The sequence below is a fragment of the Sorex fumeus genome, unplaced genomic scaffold (assembly GCF_029834395.1).
Source record: "Sorex fumeus unplaced genomic scaffold, SorFum_2.1 ptg000024l, whole genome shotgun sequence".
In the NCBI taxonomy this organism is placed as follows: domain Eukaryota; kingdom Metazoa; phylum Chordata; class Mammalia; order Eulipotyphla; family Soricidae; genus Sorex; species Sorex fumeus.
Genome location: NW_026606081.1, coordinates 16392999 through 16418421, shown reverse-complemented (window position 1 = coordinate 16418421; position 25423 = coordinate 16392999). Strand labels below are relative to the sequence as shown.

General features: G+C 40.7%; 1 protein-coding gene across 2 annotated transcripts; it reads right to left on the bottom strand.

Moving 5' to 3' along the window:
* Positions 1-306: 306 nt before the first annotated feature.
* On the bottom strand, positions 307-12023 carry GIMD1 (GIMAP family P-loop NTPase domain containing 1). 2 transcript variants are annotated; one of them, XM_056114136.1, is made up of 4 exons: positions 11912-12016; positions 11515-11550; positions 10530-10924; positions 307-1445 (listed from the first exon to the last, which is right to left on the bottom strand). In XM_056114136.1, exons 3-4 carry the CDS (start codon positions 10920-10922, stop codon positions 1185-1187), a joined length of 654 nt encoding a protein of 217 aa, XP_055970111.1. In that variant the 5' UTR covers positions 10923-10924; positions 11515-11550; positions 11912-12016; the 3' UTR covers positions 307-1184. The 2 variants fall into 2 exon arrangements, with proteins under 2 accessions (XP_055970111.1, XP_055970110.1); XM_056114135.1 differs by lacking the exon at positions 11515-11550 and having other exon boundaries at positions 11912-12023.
* Positions 12024-25423: the final 13400 nt, after the last annotated feature.

Here is a 25423-nt window from a genome sequence, read left to right as displayed (position 1 = left end):
GAGAAAGGAAGGAAATGATTGAATCCTTTTCTCAGTCCCCGCTGTATTTTCTGAGAGTGCCGTTGTTTCTTCTCTAAATCACAGTCATGGTCCTCCCATTGTTCATTGATTTGCTCGAGCGGGCCCAGTAATGTCTCCATCGTGAGACTTGTTGTTACTGTGTTTGGCATATTGAATATGTCATGGGTAGCTTGCCAGGCTTTGCTGTGCGGGCAAGCTACTCTCGGTAGCTTGCCCGGCTCTCCAAGAGAGGCGGAGGAATCGAACCCGGCTCGGCAGGGCTGGCTGCGCGAAAGGCAAATGCTCTACCGCTATGCTATTGCTCCAGCTCTTCTCTAAATCATATATGGAAAATGTATATGAGTTTCTAATTTCTGCTTCTAGTCCAAGTGGGAGCCCTAGTTTATAAGAAAGCTGCCATATAGTATCATTCAGGCTTTTAATCATCACAGGAACTATGAAGTAGGTATTCCAAATGAGACAAATAAGATCATCTTACTGGTGCACTGGAGTTAGCTTCTAAAATATGGATGGCAGTTCCCTATTTTGAACATTAAGTGTGACATACAATGAATAATTCATAAATCAGAAGAGTCTGTTTGAACACATGAACACATCTGTGAAGTGTGCCTCCAGCTCAGAAAAATTTCTTCTCAGAACAACTTTGTTGGGTCCTTGAGCCCTCCCCGACTTCAGCGCTTCTGAGGTCAGAGCGGGCTAGATTACATTCACTTTAGCTGTTCCTGAACATGCGGCAAATGCAATCAAATTTTTAATGTCTGACTTCTTTCAGCGTGTTTGAACCATTTGTGAAATTGTTACTTGTTGTTTTAGTTTGGTTATTCTCATCACTGTAGTGTTCCATCGTGTTTATATGCCACTATTTACTTACCTACTGGCAAAGGACTTTCAGACCATTTTCCTGTTTAGCTGATACACGGACCATCATTTCAATACATGCTGCTATTGAAACTATACTTAAGATGTTAATTGTTGTGTCTTAAGACTTGCTTAAGAAATTTTGAATCTTCTTAATGATCAGTCCAGTTTTGCAGTGGTTCTAGCCATTCTTCCCTTCCCCTGGCAGCTTGTAGGCTGTCTCATGGTCCATATTCATGTTAGCAAAGACGCTTAAAGCTTCTCACTCCCTGCATATCCAATACTCTTTTCTTTCATCTTAAGTTTTATTGAAAAGTCAGAGCTTGGTAACAGTTTTCTTTCACAAATCCCATGAGTCTTTCTAAGATTTTTATTCTTTGCTCACTAAATGAATTTTCCTTTCTATACTGGAAAACATATCTGCAGTGAATGGAGTTAAGCAAGGTTAGCAGTGCATTGGAGGCCTCATGTAAGTATGTGTCTTCATCGAACCCGGCCTCTTCTATTTTTTCTGCGTGGGTGAAAAGAATGGCGGTATAATTCTTCCAAGCATGTCCCAGAAGTTCCTGAAAGAGAGAAGTAGTTAAGTGACTATTTGCCATGGACTATAGCACTGCAGCACTATCCTCCCATTGTTCATCGATTTGCTTGAGTGGGCACCAGTGACGTCTCCATTGTGAGACTTGTTACTTTTTTTGGCTTATCGAATATGCCACGAGGATCTTGCCAGGCTTTGCCGTGTGGGCGGGATACTCTTGGTAGCTTGCCAGGCTCTCCAAGAGGGGCGGAGGAATCGAACCTGGGTTGGCTGTGTGCAAGGCAAACGTTCTCCCCACTGTGCTATCGCTCCAGCCGTGGTGCCCCCTGCCATGAACTATATTTGTCAATAATGAGCAAAGGAGTTACGATGGTCCAACATAGGCGGCCAGCAAATGTGCATCTCATTGTTCCTATACCTGTAGCTGCTGTAAGGAGGAAACATGGGGTCAAATAATGGACATAGGTGGGGGCGTGTAGGGGGAGCCTTCTAACAAAAAGACTTCAGTTCCCCCTTATTTGCTATTTTACTATTAAGTAACTTCAAATTGCATACCTATGCTACATATGATAAATCACATTTATAATAGTCATAATTATTTTTTGATAACCTTAATTCTGTCAGAACCACTGAATTCTGTTAAGTCAGAACCGTGGCCAAAAGGATGGTCATCTATTTTAGAAGGAATGTTGTTATCAGGATTGCTAAAAGCATCTTCAAAGGACTTATGATTACATAATCTGGTTACAATCTATTGATCAGTCAGATGATATGTAATGGAAAAGCTAAGATCAAAATACATTTGGTGATTTGGAACAACTACAAAATATTAACTATGATTCGCGTTCTCTTCACATGCCTAGAATCAAACCCAATTTATCAGATGATTTCCTCCAGTGTTGTTGAAAAACACTGAAGACTGGTGTGCCTTTGTTTAGCAATATTTGGAAGTTGGTTATGTAATAAATTCTTGTTTGATTAGTGAAAATAAGTTGATATAAAGCAGAAGTAACAGCATGTGGCAAATTGTTCATGCAATATGAAAGGCATCTAGAAGAACCATTTAACATTCTTAAATATTTCCAAAGTTATATGAAATCATGATAGTGTGAAGGTAAATTAATACTTCATTCCAAACACTCCTGTTACAAAATAAAATTCCAAAGTTGCTTACAGTTTATAATAACAAGATCTATCTACCTAAGATATCTAGGAACAAAAATAATATCCAGGACCTCTAGTGATTGAAAGAGAACAACCACCATATAACACCAGATACTGTGCTAATTAGTACCTTATACATATATATGTGTGATGTTCAGGGATTACTCCTGGCTCTGCACTCAGGAATTGGTCCTGGTGGTGCTTGGGGCCATTTGGGATGCCGGGGATTGAACCTGGGTCGGCTGCATGCAAGGCAAATGCCCAACTTACTGTACTGTCGCTCCGGCCTCTACATACATATTTTTTGAAGTTGAACCTGTGCTTTGTAGAAGATACTGCTCTCTTTTATGGTGTATGGCATGATTAATACAAACTTAGACTTTGGAAAATTTGAAAGTCAGTTTAGGAAACTATCTTCAATGTGTTAAAAGCTAGGGTTAATATTTATAATATTGAAAAACTGGAAGGAAAAGAAAGGCAGGAAGGGTCAGGGAATGTAACTCTAATGTGAAAATACTTGAATATTGTGAGCCAAAATATTCACAATTAGTCGTCTCAGGACCACAGTTGCCAGTTCTGAGCCAGTCTGTCAGTGGGACTTGTTCACCCTTTCCTGACTGAATCTGAAAGGCAAGGTCTTTCCTTAGCAATCAAGACCATTAGCATGTTGGAAGTTGTGGATTAATTTGGAATTTAGACCCTTATCCTCAAAAAGGATGTTTGGGCTTTTATTTATTTTGAGTTTTGAAATTTCTTTTAATTTGGGAACACAAAAATAATACTTTCCTATTAAACCTTAGTTTCTTCCTCTCGGAGAGCCCGGCAAGCTACCAAGAGTATCCCACCCACACAGTAGAGCCTGGCAAGCTCCCCGTGACATATTCAATATGCCAAAAAACATTAATAATAACATGTCTTATTCCCCTGATTCTGAAAGAGCCCCCAATACACCACTAGCCTACGCTAGCACGTGACAGGGACCAATGGAGATGTTACTGGTGCCTGTTCGAGCAAATCAATGAACAACAGGACAAGTGATACAAGTGAGTGATTAAACCTTACTTTTGTCTTATAGTTCAGTATCAGATTAGCTTATAGACTGCACTTTCTATTTTTTATTCAAAAAAATTCTTTCAAGGAATATATCCACCGTCTAACCATAGAGTTTATATTTCTGGTTATTCAAAGATGCTCCACCTCAAGAAAATATGAAATGATAAGATTAGGGCATACTTATTTTAACAAATTCCAAACTTTACAAAGGAATTTTTCAGGGTTCTTTGTCATATTCTGTGTGTCTTTGAAATAAAGATCAGCATAATTTGAACTAAAACTATAAAGAACATAGCTCTTTCATAAATTAAAGTATTTGTGTAATCTCAAAATTAGAGGCCTCTTCAAGTTTGTATATATTCAGTATATTATAACACACCTGTGGTAGAAAAAGCATCATAGAGTTGCAAAATAAGTAAACGGTACTGTTTTGATGAAACATTTCCCCTGCTTCTAGATTCATGTGTTCAAGTAACTTCCAGCCCCTGAGAATGTGACTATTTGGAAATAGGGCCTTGCAGATGTCATCAGTTAAGATGAGATCATTGGGAAAGTCCCTGACCCAGTACCATTGCTGTCTTTGTAATGTAAAATGTGGAGCAGGCCTGAGTACAGGGGGAAAACAAAAAGGGGAATGAAAATATGAAGGGCATCATTTGCTACCCAAGGAGAGAACCTTTGCATGAGGAGCTCGCCCTGCTGATACCTATTTCAGACACCCAGATTATAAACTTTGAAAAGTTTCTGTTTTCTAAGCTACCCAGTTACTCATACCTTGTTCTAAAAACAGCCTTAGCAAATTAATGTTGTTGAAGATTAATGGAGTACCTCATCTTTATCAGATCTAGATTCTGGAAATAGAATGCTTCCTATATCATTTACAACAGTTTTGGAATAAAGTCTGAATTCTGTGGGTGATTTCCTTCTGTAACATTTATTAAGGGTCTACTTTGATCTCAGGATGCAGAATGGAACAATACACCTTTCTTTTAGTTGAGCTTCTCCTGTTGTAAATAAATTTAAAGTTAAGAAAGAAGGAAAGAGGGAAAGTTGGGAGAAAACTAGTAGTCAAAATGTGATAGGAAATTTCTTGTTGCTCTCCAGTGGGGACATTCACTTAGCCTAGCCTCTTACAACATCAATATGTTTATGTGCAGGTGAGAAGAAGAGATAAGTGAGCAATCAGAAAAAGTTTCTGCAACACAATGAATCTTTGAACTTTGAAATTAATAAGGATATTGTGTTTAACATAAAACTAAAGAGTATTGGTACATGACTAAAGATTATAGAATATTAGAATTTTATTTCTCTGCAGGTGCAACTATGAATTCTTTGTCACTCTTTGGAAATTTCTCGAATTTAGCACCAAACTTAATACTTCACTTGGCATCCTATTTATGTTTATATTGATCATGTCATCATATTGAAAAGTAAAATACAAGTCAATGTTTAGCTGCTACTCTTTACTTTCTGAGAACTAACCTCGGACTCAACTCTTGAGTTGGTTGATGCCTGGTCCATTTTTCGTTATTTTTCAATCACCATAATAAAAATTCTTGCAAAATAGATTGCTTGGCTGGAGTAGTCTTTTCTTGAGTTAGAATAGAAATTTTTCTCTTACTAGGCTAGTACTCATTGCATTAAATGTTAAAACTTTCACAGTATGTCTTAGTTATTGGTTTGCTGTATGGTAACATTAGCACATTTCCTCTTTGTCTCCACTGGACATTTTCTGTACTTAACCATAATATTATTTAGGGGAAAATTACCTAGAGCACCTAAGGATAATAGACTTATAAACTTGACAATATTTAAAATCCATGAGTTCAGCCACCGGGAAGTTTTTGTATGTTGATAATTATTTATGAAAGGATGCTTATGTCTTAAACTGTGAGAGAAATTGCACTTTTGAATTACTGCCAAAAAGAGAATACTTGATTCAGCTTATAATCTTTAGATTGGTTTTTGGCTAGAAAAAAGTAGAATATTTGAAAGTGGTGTCGCTTGGTGTATGGACATCGTGTTCGTGGCCAAACGTGTTCTCTGTGGACCCAGAGAAAGAATAATCAGTTGATTGATACCTTGCATAAAAATGCAAGAGTGAGATAAGTTAATGTAAGTTATCTGGTGTTAATAATTTAAATATTGAACTAAGCTACATGGAAATTTTACAATCAATCATGAATTGTTTGGTTTCAGAGTGCTAATGGGTATGAGTCCATCCAGTCCTTTTGGGACAACTGGTTAGGATATAAGCTTTGTTTTCCAGGAATTATGTTCATTTTCCCAGGACCTCACCAGCCCTGCCCCATTTGTTTGTGGTTGATGAAATCATAGCATCTGGACTTTTTAGGGGGAAACTTTTAAAAAAGCCAACTATTACATCAACTGAGGGAAAAAAATTATCGTGGAACAGGAGGACAATAAGAACCATTCTTTATATTTTATGCTATTCTCTTTCCTCTCATCCCACTTAGAGCACATTTTCCTTCTCAGAGAGCCAAAGCTGAATGATAAGACCTCCTTAGATCAGACTCAGAGAGTATTAGCAAGGATTAAGGATCATCTTTCCAAATTGCCTTGTTTTACAGAGGAGAATATTGAGGTCTTACAATGTTAATGGCTTGGCCAAAGCTGCATAGCTGATAGTTGGCAGACCTGAGCTGACTGCCAGCCCCAATATCCTGCCTACAAAGTGGGAGCTTCTCAGTTTAACCTTCCCAAGCTCGTGAGTCTGCTTCCCAGATAGTTTTCAGAATTAATAAGGAAGTTTTTATAGCTGTGAATCAAGACTCTGTAAACTTAACTTCACTGACAGTTTCTTCTCAAACCGATTAAGATAATCCTGTAGAAGGCTACAAGCATGATGTCCTAATTTTAGGATAAGAGAACAATAAAATTAAAATGACTGTAGTATGTATTTTGCACATGTCATCTCAATTTCTAAGTTACTGTTTATGATAATATGACTGCATTCCCCAAAGCAGTTTAGTGGATACCATTATCTTTCCTGGCTTACCAGTGTAGAGATGGAGTTTAGAGAAATTACTTGCAAGATTACAAAGCAAGTAGGCAACCAACAGGTCTAACATTCCAGAACTCATTCCTTTTAAACTCTGCATGCATTGCTTACGTCTAATAGTTCCCTGAACAGGTACTCTTAACGACCTGGGTGGTGGTGATAATAATAATAACTTTCTATTTTTTTTGCAAACCCACTGTAAGTCAGGCACGGTGCCAAGCATATTGCAATTATTAAATCTAATCCCCAGAGCTCTTTTAGATAGGTAAAATTATCCCCATTTTATATGTGAGGAACTGAAGCCAAGAAGGTCTTAGTGACATTCAGAGTCATACCCCAAATTGTAACAGTGCTTATTTTTCAATTTAATTCTGGGTGACAGCTAAGCCCAGGACCTTTGTTTGAATATGTTCAGGCCCTGCCTTGGCCTCCCAAGCCTTTTGTGTACATACCCACTAGGAAGGCCATTGCCAGATTGCTTGCTGGGGCCTGGCGCTAGCACCCAGCAAGAGCACGGTTCCTGAGGGGAATAGCAGGTGCACTTCAGAGCCTTAGTTCGGTCCTGGGTGCAACTCAGTAGGAGCCGTGATGCCTGCTAACACTTCCCTTATGGTGATGATATATCCTGGTCCATTATTTATGGATTTCTCAAAACATTTAATGATCCGCAGTATCCACATGACTCATTCCCTCCATTTTCTGGCCTCAGGGCTCTGACTTATTGGCGTCTCCATCAGCTTGCTGTAAATTTATGAAAACCCACTATAAACAGAAAGGGTTCATTTGGGGGGGGGGGTGTCTTCATTGTCATCATTAGTGCCCTCTCGTCCCTCTAAGTACTAGAGCACTAGAGCACAAAGGTATTAAGACTTCAAGATCTATAATAGACATTTTACACTTGGTCACTTTCTTTTGCCTACTACCTTCCACTAATTTTTCTATTGTGCTTCTCAATCTCTTAAATAAACCATCTTCAGGTGCAAGCAAGCAAGCAAGCAAGCAAGAAAGATGCACTTACTGAATTTACTGAATTACATTCATCTATAGCTTAAGCTAGATGTTCGTTTAATAGTGGCTTTAAATGAAGTTTTAGGAGAAAGAAAGACAAAGAAAGAAAGAAAAACAAGAAAGAAAGAAAGAAAGAAAGAAAGGAAGAAAGAAAGACAAAGAAAGACAGATTTCAAGAGAACGGGGAAGAGTAGGGGAGAAGAGGCACCTTCTCCAGACTGGCCCTTCCAGACCCCTCCAGGGCAGGCATCTGTGCCCCCCGCCAGGAAGGAAGAGGCAGATGTTCCTTTCCGCATGTGCTAGAAAGAAGAAGAAACCAGAAGACCTCCACAGCTTCTTATGCCCTCCTAACAGCTGCTGGTCCTGTTGAATATTCAGACTCTCTGCAGCTACACCCAATCCTGAGTGCGCCCAGATGTCTGCCACCAGTCCCAGGCACCTTCAGGAAGAAGGTCGAGCCCCCGCAGCCACTTGCGCTGGCACTCCTGGGCCAGAAAACATGGTGGAAACCCAGAATAGTCCACTTTGCCTCTGAGGGCCCAGGGCTCTGCTGAGGATGACTGGGTCTTGGTTGCTGAGTCAGCAGGAGAGAGAAATGATATATTTTGGAAAAAACATTCTGGACTGAGCTTTGACCCCAGCCCATCTTTCTGCCTTCCCCTGCTAAATTGGACACTGGTTTTATGAAGACATCCACAGGAGGTTGTGTGCGCTCCAGAGACTGAAGAATCCAACTCTTGCATATTTTAGAAAAATGAACAAGGAATGTTAGTGTGATTTTATATCCTAAAACAGGGGTAAAATGTTATCAAAAGGTATATATCTTTTAAAGTCTATTATAGAACCAAGAGGAACAATTTGGAGACATACGGTGAGAGGTTAGCTTTTGAGAAACATTTGTTGATGCACTTACTGAGCGATAGCACAGCAGTAGGGCATTTGCCTTGCACGCAGCCAACATGGCCAACCCGAGTTCGATTCCTCTGCCCCTCTTGGAGAGCCCGGCAAGCTACCGAGAGTATCTCGCCCGCACGGCAGAGCCTGGCAAGCTCCCCGTGACGTATTCGATATGCCAGACACAGTAACAACAAAGTCTCCAATGGAGACGTTACTGGGCACGCTCGAGCAAATCGATGAACAACGGGAGGGCCTTTACCTTTACCTTTACATTCATCTATAACTTAAGCTAGATGTTCATTTAATAGTAGCTTTAAATGAAGTTTTAAAACAGTTTCAAGCTCTCACTGATGGAAGTGATGCAGGTTGTCCCCCTTGATTTCTACCAGACTAGTTTGAAGCGCTGGTTTTAATAGTTTGGGGGGAGCTTTATGGGCTCTTAGATTCCACATTGTTTCTTAATTGCAATCATGTTCTCTTCTTCTTTGCTTTTGTACAGCATGTCCTTGATTTTTCAGGAGTTGGATGATGAGGATTATTTTTTATACTCTTGTCACCCTAATTTTTTCCGCTAGTTTCTTGTGATTACACATATGGCTTTTTTGTTGTTCATTTTTAGAACCATGCACAGTTACTGAAAAACAAAATGTGTGCCTGCCACTTAAAACACTCTTATGCTTTTTCTAGTTAAAGGGGAAAAAAATCTTAAAAGCCAAGTACACTCACTTTCCAAATAAACCTCCTGCTTGAGTGCTCAGAGTTCACACTGAAACTCCTCTCAGTAGGAGTTCTGCAGATTACGTATTCTTTGTCCTTTGTGTAGTTTACCTGTGAAATTCAGGTGGGAAAGACTTCTCTGAGCTGTGCGTCTGAGAGATACCAGTGAAGCCCGCACTACATCTGGTTGCCTCAAGAGTAGGGAATCCTGAGATTAGTCCAACGGAGCAGCTCAGGGAATATTTCCTGAACTGCTGCTGAGACTTCCGTGGCCTTGCCCACGTATGGCTATCCAAAATACCGGCGGGATGTCCGGGTCCGAATGTCAGTGAATGTCTCCTTCCCTGTCCAGCTGAGGCCTTCCTCAGGGCCTCTCCTCTTTCCAGCTCCCTTCCTCAGCTGAGAAGGACTCGAAACCATTGACCTGTTAACAAATGAGTAATAGGATTCGACCCCAGGTACTTGTGTCATTGGCTCCCCCGCCGCCAGACCCCCATGGCAGTCTCTTGGCTGGAACGAAGGAGTAAGTGCACAAGAAAAATTTCTGGAGGTTCTGGTTTATTTCCTCTGAGTCTCCATCTTCCCTGAGTATTTCCTGGGGTTGAGCGTCAGTGAAGTCTCCCTCCCCCACCCGTCGGTCAGTACATGACCTTCGACCCCTTGAGCTCTGTCCCTTCTCAGGCCGATGTTTCGGTGTTTCATCCAGTGACCTTTAAACTCTGTGCCCTCGCCACTGTGCTCAGGGATGGAATGAGTGCAGGGACACCTTGTTTGTGGGCAAGCCAGCAGCAAGTGTTCCCTCAGTGCTGAATGACTTTCTAGCCAAACTTTACTTTTGTGATTCCGGAAATGGGCTCTGACGAGTAAGAGGAATGTTTATGAAAATACAGATGTGCAGGCTCCGCTCTTGACATCCTTTCAGGAGGACGTGGACGGTTCTGCCTTTGTGGCCAGCAGCCCAGTTAGGATGCACATAGTCTGGAGCATGCACATTGCAAGTCTGTTGGGGTTTCCAGCTCTCAGATGTGTTTGGGCATAGCTGAATCTGAAGGTGAGGATTCTGTTTGATTTCTGTGATCCAACTACCAAATGAATTCTCCAAGGAAATTTCAGAAAGGACCCTGGGTGGGAAAGCCAGGGATTTATCTCCCCCTGGTCCTAACCTGTGTTTTTATGTTAGTTTTAAGAATGTGAGGGCAGGTCCTCCCGCTGGAGGAAAGGCACTAAGGTAGTTGCCCCTTGGTCTGTTACCTGGATCATCTGCACGAGGGACGACGCTTCCTGCTCCAGGAGAGGCACATCTACCCTCTGGACCAGCAGTGCCAGGTGGAGGCCCTCTTGGCTGAAGTGGCGGGCCAAGGCTTCCTTCACCTTCTCCTTCACATGCTGCTTGCTCAGCCTGCTGTGTGGGTAACCCGGCGTGTCCAGCACCTGCACCTGCAGGGCTACCTCCTGACCGCCCCGACGCATGAAGCCTCGCAGGTGACAGCTGCGGCCGAGGCTACAGTCTCTGGTCACGGAAGCTGGAGCAAAGTGGCTGTCGAAGTCAGCACTTCCCAGGAGAACATTCCCCGCAGAACTCTTTCCACTCTGGGTCATGCCGAAGAGGACCAAGTTGATGACCATCTTGTTGGAGTCTGTCATAGCTGTGGGTAAGTAGAGGCACAGAAGAATCAGTTAGGCCTCTGCAGCCTCCCAGAGTGAGACCTCCCTGGCCCCAGCCTTCCAGGGACTGTCCCCTCAGGCCCTGATGGAAGCCCAGAGGTGTGAGCACGACACCGGCACACAGACAGCCCCAGACAGTACCGAGGCACCTGGAGGTTGAAAGAAATGTTCATGATTTTTCAGGGGAAGAGGAGAAGTCACACACAAGGAAGAGTGGAAGAAGCAGCAATGGCAGTCAATGACAAACAAGCACCGATATAGAAAATGCAGACCTGTCTAGAGAGGACATAGCTCTGTGGCATTGGTTAGGGGCCAGTGCTGGGGTTGCTGAATTCAGGAACAAAGCTGACAGCAGTGGTGAAGATTATTCCACTCTGAAGCGCCCAAAATTTGGCTTAAGTGGGAGATCACATCCCTGGTGTGGTGAGGGCCCTGATTCAGTCCCTGGCAATAGAAGCCCTTGCTCCCTCCCCGCCCCCCCCCCCCCCACACACACATTATTCTCCTAGAGGGGGAGCAGGACTAGAGCAGTGGCAGGAACAGCCCTGTTTGCATTGTTTATTGGCCTCACCTCCCCCACTCCTCACTCTGAATACACAAGAGGGTTCTGAAAAAAAAAAAAAAAAGAATCATTTTTTTTCTCACTTTCTGGATGCTTCTGTCCTATGAAATGTTAATACTGTTTAGGACTTCTATTTCTGTTTCCTAGAAGTTTTCTTCTATAGCCAGGCAATATTCTGATAAAAATGAGAACTACATGTCATTTCTTTCATAAAATAGTCAACAAACATCTTTAAATATTGAATTTTTTTTAGTTTTGTTTATAACTCTCCTTGCATGAAACAGCTTCATACACCTCTAATAAGCCTCACCCAAGACCCTGTCTGACCCTGACACGAACCCCCTCCCAAGCCTTACACGCATTCTGGGGGCTCTCCAGGGGACCCCAGCTCACAGAGCTTACTTACCTGTGTTGGCTATTGTCGAGCAGATTTGGTTATTACTCAATCAAAAAGTTAATCATGGAATTCCAGCCCGTGGACTAGAGGAGCACTACCTTCTCTGAAGGGGCTTCCTCCACAGACTCCCGCCACCTGGCACAGCTGTTCCCTGAATGAACCTTAACCCCGGGCAGTCGCATTATAGACTCCGGGCCTGGTACTGGCTGTATCTTATTTAGTTAATCTATTACCAGGATCCTCTCTATCAATGATTAGTTGTCATTCTCTAATCAGCACTACATTTTTTTTTTTATGTCACTTGACAAGGCTTGAAGTTTCAGTAGACACTTCTGAAATGCCAGTTTTCAGGATTAATTTATTTTCTTTTTGGACACTGCTAATTAGTAACTGTACCATAAAATATTCCAGATGTATAGGTGTTAGAAGTTAGACATTCAAAAACAATTCTTAGTTTTGTTAATGTAATTGCTGAGCCCCAAACTTCCTGAAAAATTTCAATAGTTATGTAGCGCTAAGTATAATGCACAGATATTGACTTTATTGACAGCACTTAGTTCGCAAGTTCCAAGATTGTCTGGGTCATTCTTATGTCACATATGTTTTTTTTTCCTAATTCATAAAATTACTAGTGTGGCTGTATCAGCTGTATCAGCATTTGTCATATCACTTAATCGTGGTATATTTAAGAAGAGGTGTGTAGCTAACAAAAAGTCAAATAAGTTTTAAAACTGCGGGTTTTACTTTGTTACTAAAAGCTTGAATTTTTTTTTTCAGTCTTTAGGATATAACTCATAATTTTCAAAATGGTTTCATAGCGATAGATATAGAAACCTTCACATATTTATATTCTGGTCCATCCCCTATACCTCTCCAAAAGGCAGTGGAATATGTGTTTCCTCGTGAAGGAATCTTGGGGACGTCTGGAAAGCCTTATGACTTCATGGGCAGAAAGTTTAAGTGTCTTTTTCCTGCGTGGCTGTGGCAGGGAAGCAAGGGTTGGGGGCTCCTTCATCCGAGGAGCACATTTGGCTGTAGCAGGGAAGCTGGAGAACCTCCCCCAGGTGGCAGCAGCTGCCCGTTTCCCAAGAAGCAATTATGAATCAGAATTTATTTTCATTTTCTCCCTCAAACCACAAGTTGACTGATGTTCTTTGAGCTGTTAGTACCAATATGTATTAATTGTGTGCGAGATCTTTTTTTATTATTATTATTTCATTGAATCACTGTGAGATAGTTACAAGCTTTCATTTTTGGGTTTCAATCACACAATGAATGATCAAACACCCATCCCTCCACCAGTGCACATTCCCCACCACCAACATCCCTGGTATACCCCCTTTCCCACCCTCCCCCTGCCTCCATGGCAGATAATAGTCCCCATACTCTCTCTCTACCTTTGGGCATTATGGTTTGCAACGCAGATATTGAGGTGTGGGAGGTCTTTCAAATAAGGGCAAGTCATTTCTATGGTTCTTACTGGACCTGTTACATGTAGAAGGATCTTGATTTAGAATCCCCCACTTAAAAATCCCAGTTCAAACCCTTTGCCAATAGCCATATTTGCCTTTATAAAAAGTTCAGAGTTCATATGTGAGCTTCAAGCTATAATGAGACTACATAATATTGAAAGAATTTCCTAAAGGTTTTCTACAGATTTTCTGCCTGAGTAAAAATGTAGAGGTCCCTCGGAAGGGTGATGAATTGATATTAGATGATGTTAAATGATTGATGCTAGCTCTTTTTAAATGAAGGTCAAAGAACAACTTGAAAAATGACCTTCTCTCTTTTCAATAACTTGACTATATATAACGTAGCAGGGATGAAAGCATGCTGTTCTTTAACAGTTGGCTCTTAGAATTTCTCTTATAAAAGGAACTTTCAGAAAATAGTTTGATTGCTACTTGAGGCAGAAAATGGGGTTTTGGTCATATGAATCAACCTCCAAAATGTGATAGCCAGACTTCTTTAGATGAAGGAAGAGCAACAAAAATAAAAAACAGCAACAACAACAACAAAACTGAGTAGAGCAGGGTGTACAGAGAAGAGGAGGGAGGGCAGGAAGGTGAGGAAAAGCTCCCTGAGCAGGAGGGAGAAGGGGGTAAAGGACAGGGTAAGAGGTAGGGCAGGGTGGCAAAGGAAGGATCATTGCATTAGAAATCACAGTAGGTTTGCACATGACAATAACAATAAGAACTGGAGGTTCTACATTGACATCTATACTGAAGAAGTCAGGAGACATGGGAGATTGAAACTGGATGAAATCTGGTCCCCAGAACTTTGCAGGAATCTTTGGAATGGCCATAGATGTCCTACCATCCGTAATATAAGGGTCCTTCTGGATTGCGTCAGTAATAATCGTATTTCAAATCTCCCCTCCCCCCCCCCCCCCCAAACCACTGTATTTGTTTGCCATAGCAAAGGCCATGGGCTGGTGACTTCAGGCCAAGAGCGTCCGGGATCCCGGTTTGTATGGTGATTGCTCCCAGGCATCTCCCTTGACATCTTCTTCCAGTTTTCCCATGGCCTTTCCTCTGTCTGTGTCCAAATGTCCTCATCTTACAAGAACATTTGTGAATTGGATTAGGGAACACCGGAAAGACCACCTTTTAACTTTTCTACCCCTTTCAAGGCTTTATCTCCAATACTGGTTGCATTCTAAAGCTCTAGGGGGTGTGGGCAGGGTTGTGGTTCAAGTTAGAGCACATGTCTGGTGGGTCCAGGGCCCTGAGATCCATGCTCAGCAGTACCAGGAGGGCCCAGGGCACAGGCAAAGGGACAGGAGGGAGGAAGTAAGGGAGGCTAGAAAAGAAACAGGGGGTGGGACTTACATATGTGGGTTTGCAGGGGACAAAGTTCATTCCATCAAATACACATGAATACATATCACTGTATATATGAATGCATGCATGATTACATAAATGATAAAACTCTATAAAACTGAAAGTTTTGCTGTGAGTAGTTAATTCTAGTGAATACTGGTTAGCAGTTTTGGTTTGAGTACAGACTGTCCTACTTTGAATGCAGTTTGAAGGCTCTTTTTTTTTTTTTCTTTTTGAGTCACACCCGGCAATGCACAGGCGTTACGCCTAGCTCTGCACTCAGGAATTACTCCTGGTGGTGCTCAGGGGACCATATGGGATGCTGGGAATCGAACCCGGGTCATCTGCGAGCAAAGCAAATGTCCTACCTGCCATGCTATCGCTCCAGCTCCCAGTTTGAAGGCTCTCTCGGCGATGAAGAATACCGGTGTCAGGATGGGAGCATGAATGGGACTAAGAAAAGCTTTTAGTCCTCTCTTTGTTGCATATTGTAAAGATTCTACAGTTACATCCACACATGGGAACATTCATGATTTTTCTTTTTGACATAATGTTGATGGGTTCTTTTTGTTTATTTGTGTACCCTTTTAAAATTTTCCTTCTGAGTATTTCTGATTAATTTCTTAGGATTATAAATGAAATGTGTGTATTGCAAAGCATTTAGGAAATTCAGAAAGGGTCAGAGGGAAGTAGGTTTCCTTCTAAATAATTATTTCCTGGGGCCCATGAAACAGTGGCTCCTTGATGATTCTTTTCTTGAGATGGCTTATACTTGGAGGTTGGTTTTGTGCACTTAACAAATGTTCTGTGTGTGTGTGTTGTATAATTTTTGTATTTTTAAAGTTCTAAGTGGATTTTTATGAATATAACAATTTATAGTCTGGTGCATCAAAGAGAAAATGATTTGACTTTAAAATCTCAACTTTTGACACCAACTCTGAGCAAAGTAGATCTTCATCTACTTGGTTATTATTATCTTCTAGGTTATTATTAGAATTATAACTTAGTTAATTATCAAATGTCATTATTGTAGAAATTAAAAGACTATGAAAGCAAAAGAAAACTAAATTGTTCCTATTCTATAATTATTAAGGAGAAATAAAATGTCGAGTTTCAGTGAAATAATGATACTTAATTCAGATCCTCAAAACTTGTCAAAGTATCTGTCTCAAAGATTCCAAGCTTTATTCATGAAAAAATTCAGCTAAATTCTGTTACCTTAATTTAATCTTCTTTGATAAAAGACTTTTCTTATTCACTCTTGAGAAGTAAGGGTACAGAGTATAATACAGGACGTCTCCCAAAGTGTATTCATATGAAGTAATTTGTCATGTCTTCTATATTTAATATATATTTTAGAGATAAGTGCCATGTTTCCTATTTAATTTAAAACAATTATGAGAGGTAAGAGTGATAGATCAGTGAATGGGTGTTTGCTTTACATGGATTCAATCCCTGGTACCCCATATGGTCCTCCAAGTTCTGCCAGGAGTGAACCCTAAGCACCACCATGTGTAGCACCATCTCCCAAAAATGAGTTATAAATTCTGAAATTACTTTGGGAAGTACTCAAGACTTTCCTTATCATGATACAAAGCATTATGAACAACATAGATAGTTTTGGGGAACAAGGTATAACCACAATATCAGCTGCCACACTTGACTGATTCCTGCTGGACATGATGCCACAAAATATTCCATTTTACCGAAATCCTTTTGTTATTGTTCTTATTCTTCTTGTGAATTCATTAAGAATATCAAGGAAAGTAGACCCAATATAAAAATAGCTATAGCTTACCTAATGTATTTATAATCCTTTTGGAATGCCTGGTTTTTCTTTCTTTTCTTTTTTTTGGAAAAAAAAAGTGAATTTCTCCCTAGTAATAGCGGGCATATGGGACTGGCTACCCCCACACTGTTAACAGCAGTCGATACCAAAATGTCTAAAACACTGGGAATAGTAAAGGATATTCTAATTATTCTTAAATAGTGATAGAATTTTCTAACTTCAAAGATATCTTCCCAAACCATATTCTGTGGAGGATAGGTAAAAATGTGTGTGTGTGTGTGTGTGTGTGTGTGTGTGTGTGTGTGTCAGCACTTTCAGGATAAAATTTAATAACATTTAAACATTCCAGACTTTACTCACTTGCAGCTTGTACTGGAACTCCATAATATGAAACTACAGTGGAGTACTAAAAGTGCTTTTGTGTTCCCTGACAGAAATTTTAGATTTCTAAATTACTGCCAGTGCTGAGTGTCATTCTTTGTAGATGACCCCATCCTGCATATTTGCCCACATGCCTACACGATGATAGGCAAAAGGAAACATCTCTTTTGTATTTGTGTGCTTGTCTGCATCAATGTAAGGTATGAGTTAAGTGAAGCCTAATAGAAAGCCCGAACATGGAGAGCACACATGCCAGGCACTGCGGCAGGTACTGTGGGGGGCTTCCTTATACCACCTTGGGGTATGTTTGACTGTTACCTGCCTGCATGGGAACAGACACACCGGCATGGAGAGGGGAAAGCTGCCCTTGACCCTAGTGTTAGTAAGCTGTGGAGTTGGACTTACTCACTCTTGCAGTGTCATTATGAAACTGCTCAGTTGGTTGCTTTTTCTCACACCGGTGATAGCTCTGATCAGAACAATAGTGTTCAAGGGAAAAGGGGGGAGAAGGTGGCAAAGAAGCACAAGAAACACAATTTATAAATATGTATGAATTGATAGCATGTCCATTCAAATAGAATCCTTTTGTTCCAAGTCCAAGTTTGATGATTTTGATCAACCTTTGATTCAAGTTAGGGTCATAGTGTTTGTGGAGTGTGCACGTCTGCCCATCCGCGTGGCTTTCCTCTGTATCCCAACAGATGTGAGTTGAGGGTCATTTGGTGTTCTATCCAGAGGGCATCTCATCTTGACCCTGAGCTGCTAGGACAGGTGCCATCCATCTTGACCTTTAACTGTAAAGTGAATGATAGGAAGGGAAGGAAGGAAGAGAAGGGGTGAAGGAGAAAGAGAAGGGAAGGAAGGAAGGAAGGAAGGAAGGAAGGAAGGAAGGAAGGAAGGAAGGAAGGAAGAACAGACTAGTATGGAATGGAGGGAGGAAATAGAGAAGAAAAGGAGGGAGAAGGGCTATTTTCAGAATAGCACCTGAAACATAAAATCAGAATGATGACTTTTCTAAAGAAGTTGGTAAGGTAAAGGCCCTCCCGTTGATCGTCGATTTGCTCGAGCGGGCCCAGTAACGTCTCCATTGGAGACTTTGTTGTTACTGTGTCTGGCATATTGAATACTCTCGGTAGCTTGCCGGGCTCTCCGAGAGGGGCGGAGGAATCGAACTCGGGTCGGCCATGTTGGCCGCTTGTAAGGAGTTGAAATTGTCCAAATATTAGACACTTAGCAATAATGTGGTTTCATTCTGCTTGGGGCCCAATCTTGCTGACCTCAGGCCATTTTAATCATAAATGTCACCATCTAAAAAATAACCAACAGCGACAATAGTAATAATAGCTATACTTTATGGAAAGCAACAGTAAAGCAGGCTCTGTGATGGGCTTCATCTGATTTTTTTTCATGTAATCCTGATAATACATTTGTGTCCTTGGGCACAGTTACTGTCACTTTCCCTGTGGGAAACCAAGTCTCAGGAGAAGAATTCTCTCAGGGTTTCCAGCTTAGAAGTCACCATGCAGGAAGCCAACCAGGTCTACCTGAGTCTAGAGGTTATACGATTACGCACAATACCACAATATGGATCTAAATCCAAAGGAAAATGTCTAATGCTTTAGAAACAGTCTTTTGCTTGGGTTCTGCTTAACTGTAGCCATCCTCAGCATCTATCATAAATAATCAGGTTGCTCAAATCTTACCCACCTGCTCGTGCACTTCTGTGATCATGGCCCCACATGGTACATCACTTCCTGCTTGTCAGCCAAGTCTCCACAAAAATTAACAAGCGTGATTTAAAAGTCAGAGGCAGAGCGGGAGAAAGAGTGGGTGGTAAGTTTTAAGAATGGCTTTCAGGTGCTCACCACATGAGCTAAGTGCAAAAAAGACATATGCTAAGGCTGATGCTTTGTGTGGTCCACGGAAGATGAGGTCAGTTATGTGACACTGTGGTGGGAAGTTTTTAAGAGAGATATATGATATTTACATAATTTCCAAAAGGTGAAATTAAATAGGTCTGCATAAGAGTCACTATCTGTGCCAAGCATGATTATATGAAATTGAAGTCATCGCTTTACAATATTGCTATAAAATTGCTGGGATAAAAGCAAGCTGTAGGCCCACAGTGTTCGGAGACATTCATCTGAAACATATTGTTGTAAGCTTAGATGTGGTCAAAGAGTTGAATTTGGTCTTCTGGCCAATTTGGGAAGGTATATAGGATGTTACAAAATATAGTCAGGATTATGTTCACAGAGTCCAATAGTAAACTGAATTTGACGGAAAAAGAAAATAGCGGTAAGAAATGAATTTTATACATGAGTGACAAAGCGGCTTTATATGGTTCAAGGTGGTCCTTTGTATATTACTAATTTTATTCTCAGCCCTGTGTGTTAATATTTAGTTTCTAAGGGCTAAGTAAAATACCCCTTAAATAAATTTTAAATGCAGATGAATGCACAGATTTATATTACAGTAAGAAAGCAAAGGAAAGCATTTATTTTATTTTATTTTTAAATTTTTATTAGTGAAACACCATGAGGTACAGTTGTAGACTTACAAATTTTTGTGCTTGGGTTTCAGTTATACAATGATCCCTCCACCAGTGCCCATTCTCCACCACCACTAATCCCAGTATCCCTCCCACCCCCCATGCCCCCATCCCACCCTGCCTCTGTGGCAGGGCACTCTCTTTTGTTCTCTCTCTCCTTTTGGGTGCTGTGGTTTGCAAAAGAGGAATTGAGTGGCAATCATGTTCGGTCTATAGTCTACTTTCAGCATGCATCTCCCATCCTGGGCGGATCTTCCCAACACCCTTTATTTGGTGCTCCCTTCTCTATCTGAGCTGCCTTTACCCTTAGAGTGTGCGGTTGGCCACCAAGCCCTGGAGTAAACCAAAGGAGAATATTTAGAGGAAATGTTAATATTAAATGAATACATAGATTCTCCACTATGTGGTGTGACTCTAAGATACCATGAGTGGTACTTATAATAAATAGTTTGAGGATATTTACTTTTTTGCATATTTCTTCTGTTTGTAAAATATGTATAAAATGTGTCAGTGTTAAGATGAAGATCATTGTTTTTAAAGAATTTTGTTTTTCAAAATGAAATACTTGAAAATGTGTTTGTTAAAACATATGATAGCACCACAGATATTAAGTAAATTTAAGACAATATTAATGATAGCTAATTAATTGGTAAATTTCCAACAGATTATTTATTGACTATTATGTGTGATACATCATTTTCCCCCTAGAAATTAGAGATTTGATAAGAAGTCATAAAATTTAAGGTAAAATTTAAGTTATCATAAAATTTATATTTATTTAAAATTTATGAATTTAAGTAACTTAAATTTTATGATAGTTTTTTGGAGGAGGTGTGCCAGCCACACCCAGCTGTTCTGAGAGCTTACTCCTGGCTCTGTGCTCAGAAGTCACTCCTGGTGGTGCTCAGGGGATAGAACAGGAATTAGCCAAGTGCCAAGCAAGTACCCAACCCAAATCTGTGCTATCTCTACAGCCTCTCTATCAGAATTCTTAATGTCTTCCCATCTTGATTATGGTACTTGTGACTCAGAGATGAAACCTCTTCTGGTTTGGACACAAGTAGACCACAAATCATTGCTCTAAAAATCAGGATGCTCAATTGCCTTCTTTCATTCCTTTATTGGTAACTATAGAGATAGTTATGCCACTTAAATACCTGATTGTTATATAATTGTGCATAATAATAAGAAACAATGTCAGAAAGAACTGGATTAAAAATAAAGAAAATCTTGAATTTATATTATTTCTTTATAAATCAGATTTGTCTTCATTAAAGCTGTAGAAATTAAGGCAGATAGTCTATATGAATGCATTTAATAAATATGTTGATTTCTCTTTATATAAAGAAGATTTAAAAACAGTAGTCTTGGGACCAGAGATAATACAAAGGGTAAGGCACTTGTCTTTTGCAAGTAGCCAAGCCTTGTTTAATGCCCAGCATGCATACGGTCCCCTGAGTACCATCAGGAGTGAACCCTGAGGATAGAGCCAGTTGTGATTCAGAAGTCAAAAACCAAACCAAACCAAATCAACCAACCAACCAACCAAACAAAAAACAGTTCTCTTCTAATCCTCACCCTATCCCAAGATATTTACTTTTGTTTGTCTTATACATAATTTTCAGTCCTGAAGTTATGTCATTACAACTGAAAAGAATGAGGATTTTAAAAGAGTGGATTCAGGTTCCTGTTCTGAGCTTGTACATATGTTATTCCCTCTGCCACGGCCTTCTAGAATGAACTATAATCATAACTGTTACTTTAAATTGGTGTAGATACTATCTAAAGATCTGTGTTTGCATTTCTGCTCTATTAAAACACTTTTCCAAAGAAGACATATGATGGACAACAGGTATAAAAAAGTGCTTATTGTCACTCATAATTAGAGAAATGTAAATCATAACAACAGTGTACCATCTCATGCCTGTGGGAATTGCACACATTAAGAAATGGGGAAACAGCCAGAGTTGGTGGCTTGTGGTGAGAGAGGAACTTCATCTACTGTTGTGGGAATGTCATATGGCTCAGCTTCTTTGGAGAGCAATATGAAGATTTGTCAAAAACAGATGAACAGCACTTCCATATAACCCAGAAATACCACTTCTTAGCATTTATCCCAGAAATTAAAAAAAATTAATTCAGAAGTATATATGAACACTTATTCTCATTACTGCACTTAGTACAATTTGGGTGGAAGCAACCCAAATGCTCAACTATGGACGAATGGATCAAGATATTGTGGTATATAAAGAAAAATGGAATATTATGCAGCTCCGAGAAAAACAAAGTCATGAAATTTGCAGCATCATGATGGAAGTAAAGGATATCAGCTGAGTGAAATGTGTCAGAAGGAAAGGAACAGATGTTGAATTATCTCTGCCAGGTGTGGAACCTAAAAATACACAGAAAGGGAGCAATAGAGATCCAAAGGCATCTTAATGAGGGAACCCACACAACAGAATTGGGACAGCCTTGTGAGGGAGAGGTCTTAGGGTCCAGGAGAAGTAGGGTGTTTGGATCATGTGCTTGAGAAATCATTATTAGTAGTATCATAAACCAAATAAAATTTTAGCTAAAAGATTAAAATTCTATTCTACTCATTCAGTAGCCTTATGAACTGGGTACATTTTATATTTTCCCTCAGAAGTAGTTTCCTCTTCTGAAAAATGGAATGATTTGAATAGTATAGGGTCCCTGAGGCCCACTGGGACTGACCACTTGCTAGCCCAGCACTGCCTGGACAAGCACTCCTAGGGATCCCCCCCCTCAAAGAAAAGTTACAGGGCTAGTGCTATAGTTAAATGCAATGCTATACAAAGAACAACCAGTGCATTGCTTGACACATGGTGGTGGACAATATTCACCAGGTGGTAATGGCAGGGGTCGTATGTTCCACCAACCCAGTCCTCTCAGGGATACAGCTCAGAGGGGAATGTTCCTCAGCAGATATATGCAAGCAGGGAGAAATTCTTTATTTATGTCAATCTAACTGATCCAGCTGCTAAAGAAATATTACCAACTCCCGCTTCCACATGCATCAATGCATTCATTCCTCTCTCTCCCGCACTGCACTGTCTCACTCCCAAGCCTCCGCTCATCAGTTCTTGGACATAACACAGTGATTTGTAAAATGACGCTGCTGTCTTCCCTTAAGTCTTTAACTCATTTCTCACATGACTACAGAGTCAATAGGATTGTGTGTGAGTTCTTCACAAGTTCTGTATTTCTTTGGTGGGGGATGGAGGAAGGCTAGGTCATACCCAGCGGTGCCCAGGGCTTACTTCTGGCTCTGGGCTCAGGGATCACTTTGTGTGATCTGTAATTTTCCTTTCCTGCATCCTGCAACTCAGTGAAACCGCTTGCTGTAGAGCACCCTGACCTCAATACACTGAAGTTCGGGAAGAAAAGAAGCATTTCATGAACTTCTCACAGAATTTTTTAAACTGTTTGTTAATGAACTGAGATAGCTCCCCTCAACTGTCTTGGTGCCTGGGTTGCGTGCAGGAGTCCGGGGTCTGAGCCATGGGCACACTTCAGCATATATCCCGAACACCACCAAGAGGCATGACTCTTCCCACAGAAGCAAGCCTGGAGTCCCCCTAAGCGCTGCTTTTTGGGGATGGCTTCCTCCGGTGAAGAAATCCCCAAACAAACAACCACAAAAACCCTCTTCATTCACTCTCTGGAAGATCTAAGAAGTTGATGGAAGTTTTTGTTTTGGTACCGAAAAAGTTGAGATGCTAAGTGATGCTGAGAATTGCAATGCAGAATGGAAGCTGCAGAGCTCTGGAGAACTGTCTCTAAAGCTCATCTCTGCCTGGGAGCCTCTGCTGAAATTCTAATTCATTGCCCCCAGGCATTCTTTAGATACCTCTCAGTTAATATTTTCTTAGTAAGAATTCCAGTATCTAAAAATCACTCAGTTATTTTCTCTTAGAAGAGAACAGCACTTAATTCTCATTTGTCTTTTTCTGTTTCTAGACTCACTCACATCTGTCTTTCTGGCAACCATGTTTTGTTTGTCCTAATTCGAACAACTCATTACAAAGAAATCAAGAAGAAAAGAAACCAAGAATATTTGATTATAGTCATCTTCCCATAATTTGTAATGTCTTAATTTTTAATCCTACTGTAGAAGAAATCAGTGCTTTGTATTTTAAATTTGAATAATTGAATAGTGACTTGCTGTTCAAATTGACAGTTACTCTCTAAAAAAATTTTCCATCATGTTGATGATTAAAGTAACAGGGCCCACATTCTTTTCACTTAAATTGCTCCTTTGGAAAGTCTGTAATCATTGACATTTTTCTGATTCTCCCAGAAATTTGGTTTGTGATTAATGTTTGTTCATGCTTATCATTCCTGTTATTTTGGTCTTATTAAGGCAACATAATAACTGAGTACCTTTAGAATATCTACTAGCCAATAGTCTAAATCTTATTCTTGTTCATTATTTTCAATTTTCTAGTGTAACAAATGCCAGAAGTTCTGAATTCTAGCTCTGATCTTGCTGCTAACATGCTCTCTAAACCACAGCAAATCAACGGACTTTTCTGGATTTGCCTTTTCCCAACAGGAACTTGGGAAAGATGAATGAGCTATTTCTAAGGACATATCTCATATTACTTCAAGTTTTAGAATCTCAATTCCAGAATTATAGAATGAGTGATCACCCAATTCAAGCTTGGATATTACCAGTATTTGGCTGATTTTAACTGATTCTTGTAATGAGTTGCAGGATTTAAGATTAACAAATATGCATCTATATATGGCATGCAGGAGGGGAAAATATCCTGAATCCCACAAGGATGTAGCTTAGCAACTTATGAACTCTAATTGTTACCAGTACTTATTAAGTAGAAGGACAAAGAGAGATGTATTGCTCCATATTGGAAAGTGATGGAGAGAAAGGACCTGTGGACCATCACTTTGGTTTCCCTGACCCTCTCCTACAGTACCATAATGATGTTGGAGAGTTGGCACTGCTGGGAGTTTAGTGGCAGGGCTGAGGTTTGAAAATGACCTCACCTTGTTTTGAATTTCTGTTTTCCAGCTGTTCTTTGGCAAACATCGCTGCATTTTAAATAAGTCAATCTAGTTTGCTATGTAACTGATGAGCATTTCATTCTCCTTCCAGTGCAATACTGAGGCTGCTTTCTACTGAGGAACAGGGAAGCCTGACTTCTTTCCCCAAGGGCCCTGCTTGTCCCTGTTCCCATTCATAATAAATAATTCTGTGATCTGCTTTCTTCTTATTCCCGCTTAAGCAGCATCCACCTTTCCTGGGGTCCTTTTTCAGGTTCACTAGACCTCTCTCTCATTTTTGGTCTTGCTCTGGAATCAGAGCTGTGTGTCAATCTCAGCAGCTGAGGGATTCTTTTCTGGAAGAGAGGTTGTGCTAGGGGCAGCTGGGGGCCAGGGCAGACAGCCCTCCCCAGAGGAGCCTCTCCGCTCTGGTTGAGCTGGAAAAACAGTTTCAGTGCTTATCTCAGGATTCTCCTCTTGTGTTATGACTTATAACCCTCCTCCCTGGCCTCCATCTTTTCATTTTATGTTAAAGAACTGTAAGCTCCTGAGAAAACAGAATTTACCTCTGTGCCAACTCTGATTGGCTGTGGGTGCTAGGAGGATTGTGAAGTGAACCCGGATTTATGCTCTGAGATCTTTGCGTTTAGCTTCAGGAAGGAAGATGGTTGGCAACAGGAGGCTGCTGCACCTTTGATTACTGGGAGTCCAGATAGAACTGGCTAGATCTTCCTTGTACCAACTCTAAGAATTCCACTCTACCACAATTCATTGCTTCCAGAACCCAGTTCCAATCTGTACTTGGTGTTTCCTACAGCACCACCAAATAACCAGCAAGTCGTACCATTCAACTTGGTTCTGATACTGTTTACCTGGGCTGGAGTGATAGCACAGCGGTAGGGCATTTGCCTTGTACACGGCTGGCCCAGCCGACCTGAGTTCAATTCCTCCAC